The 2,269-nt window shown below is 55.0% G+C and overlaps 1 protein-coding gene across 1 annotated transcript; it reads right to left on the bottom strand.

Annotated features, from left to right (window-relative positions):
* Positions 1-545: 545 nt before the first annotated feature.
* On the bottom strand, positions 546-1,401 carry LOC118705687 (HLA class II histocompatibility antigen, DQ beta 1 chain-like). The gene is made up of 2 exons (XM_036414726.1): positions 1,088-1,401; positions 546-598 (listed from the first exon to the last, which is right to left on the bottom strand). The coding sequence occupies exons 1-2, from the start codon at positions 1,311-1,313 to the stop codon at positions 561-563; spliced, it is 264 nt and encodes an 87-aa protein (XP_036270619.1). The 5' UTR covers positions 1,314-1,401; the 3' UTR covers positions 546-560.
* Between the last annotated feature and the right edge of the window lie 868 nt (positions 1,402-2,269).

Here is a 2,269-nt window from a genome sequence, read left to right as displayed (position 1 = left end):
CAGGTGCAAACAAAGATGAGGATGACAGTGAGGATAGAGGAGAGGTAAGAGGAAAGGGCAGCGGAGAGGACAGCGGTGAGGACAGAGGAGAGGATAGACGTGAGGACAGCGGTGAGGACAGATGTGAGGACAGTGGAGAGGACAGAGGTGAGGTAGGAGGTAAGGTCAGTGGTGAGGACAGAGGATAGGACAGCAGTGAGGACAGATGTGAGGACAGAGTTGAGGACAGAGGTGAGGACAGAGGAGAGGCCAGATGTGAGGACAGGTGAGGACAGACGTGAGGCCAGCTGGAGCACTGCTCTCTCTGCCTGAGAAGGAGTCTTCTCCACGCACCTGTGTGAAGAAGCAACCCTGACCCAGCAGGAGAGCTTGTCTCCATCCCCTGCAGGTCCCACCGGTCCATCCAGTCCTTCCTTTTCGTGTTGGTAGGCTCAGTCAGCAGGATGCCTTTCTCCCAGCTCCAGGCTCCCACTGGCTCCCCACCTGCCTCACCTCTCTTCTTCCAAAGGTGGATGACAAGCCCAGCCGAGAAAGGCCAGCCCCAGCACAAAGCCCCCAATTCACTCAGCATCTTGCCCTGGGCAGACTGACTGTGCCCCTGGGAAGTAGAAGCCTGCAGGTCAGTGTCTGTCCCCCCACTCCTGTGTGAGTGTGTATGTGGAAGCCCCAAGTCTGGTCCAGGACAAGGCATGGAGGAGCTCTGGGAGCAGACGGAGGGCAACAGGGCCCCAGGAGGCAGGAGGGCCCCAGGAGGCAGGAGGGACCCAGGAGGCAGTGCAGACAGGTGGGGTGAAGGGGTGATGGCAGCTTCTCAGGAAGTGCATCCATCTGGGACCCCACAGACCTTCTCTGAGATGTCTGTGTTAATGGAGCCCAGAACCCCAGCTCTTGAGAGACACAGCCGGGGCTGACCCGCAGCCTGGGGAGTGGGTTAGTAAAGGGATGGCCACGTTTGGGATAAGGGGACCTCAGTCTTCCATGACCCCAATCCCGAAAGTAGAAGGCCAGAGCTAAGGGCCGACCCACCCGCCAGGCCCGGGTCCTCCTCCCTTGAGCTTCGGAGTCCAGGCGCCCTGAGGGCCCTTACGCCACTCCACTGTGATGGGGCTCTGGAGGGCGGGGTGCTCCACGCGGCAGGTGTAGGCGTCTCCGCGCTGGGGGGTCATTTCCAGCATCACCAGGACCTGGTAGGTCCAGTCCCCGTTCTTGATGACGGGGGTGGACACGACACGGGCCGTCTCCTCCTGGTCGTTCCGGAACCACCGGACTCGGACGTGGGCTGGATAGAAGTCCGTCACCGAGCAGACCAGCATGTTGTGGTGGTTCAGGGCCTCTGTCCTGGCCGGGGAGACGGTCACTGTGGGCTCCGCTGGGAGAGGAGGGTAACAGGAAGAAGACCTGAGGCGGCAAGTACCCACCCCACACATACACATTCACACACACATACATACACACACTCATATACACACATTCACACACTCTCACACACACTCATACACATATTCACACACATTCACACACACACACACACACACACGCAGTCACACTCACACATATACACACACTCACACACACATACACACACATACACACACTCACACACACACATACACACACATACTCACACACACTCACACGCATACACACACACAGTCACACACTCACACACACTCACACACTTACACACATTAACACACACTCACCCACACATTCACACACTCACACACACATTCACACATTCACACACAGTCATACACATATCCACACACACTCACACACAGTCACACAACTACACATACATACACTCACACTCATACACACTCTCACATACACACACCCACTCACACACACACACACACACACACACTCACACACACTCTCACACACACATGCTAATACACACATTCACACACACTCTCACACATATACACACAGACACACACACACACACTCACACATACACACACTCACATACACACACTCTCTCACATGCACTCACACACACTCACACACACACACTCTCTCTCTCTCTCTCTCTCTCTCTCTCTCTCTCTCTCTCTCTGGCCCTCGTCTGTGGCTGAAGCAGAGGGGACACGAGTTTCAAATCACCATTAGAACCCCCGCCCTGGGTGTGAACTAGCTAATTTGTTAGCCTGCTTTTTAGGGAAATAATGCCTTTACTCAGCGTTTGCTTGTTTATTAAACAGGATAAGCTGTGTGAAAACTCTTTGCGACATGGACTGGTCGTTTTTAAACTCTGCACAGAAGC

This window comes from Pipistrellus kuhlii, unplaced genomic scaffold (assembly GCF_014108245.1).
Source record: "Pipistrellus kuhlii isolate mPipKuh1 unplaced genomic scaffold, mPipKuh1.p scaffold_m20_p_5, whole genome shotgun sequence".
NCBI lineage: Eukaryota > Metazoa > Chordata > Mammalia > Chiroptera > Vespertilionidae > Pipistrellus > Pipistrellus kuhlii.
Note: the sequence above shows the minus strand (reverse complement) of the source record. Positions and strands in the feature narration are given on the sequence as shown.

Coding starts and splice junctions, on each gene's coding strand:
- LOC118705687 (XM_036414726.1), bottom strand. CDS start 1,313: ATGCTGGTCTGCTCGGTGACGGACTTCTATCCAGCCCACGTCCGAGTC. Junction 599..1,087: donor CCCCATCACAGTGGAGTGGC/GTAAGGGCCCTC, acceptor TCTACTTCCCAG/GGGCACAGTCAGTCTGCCCA.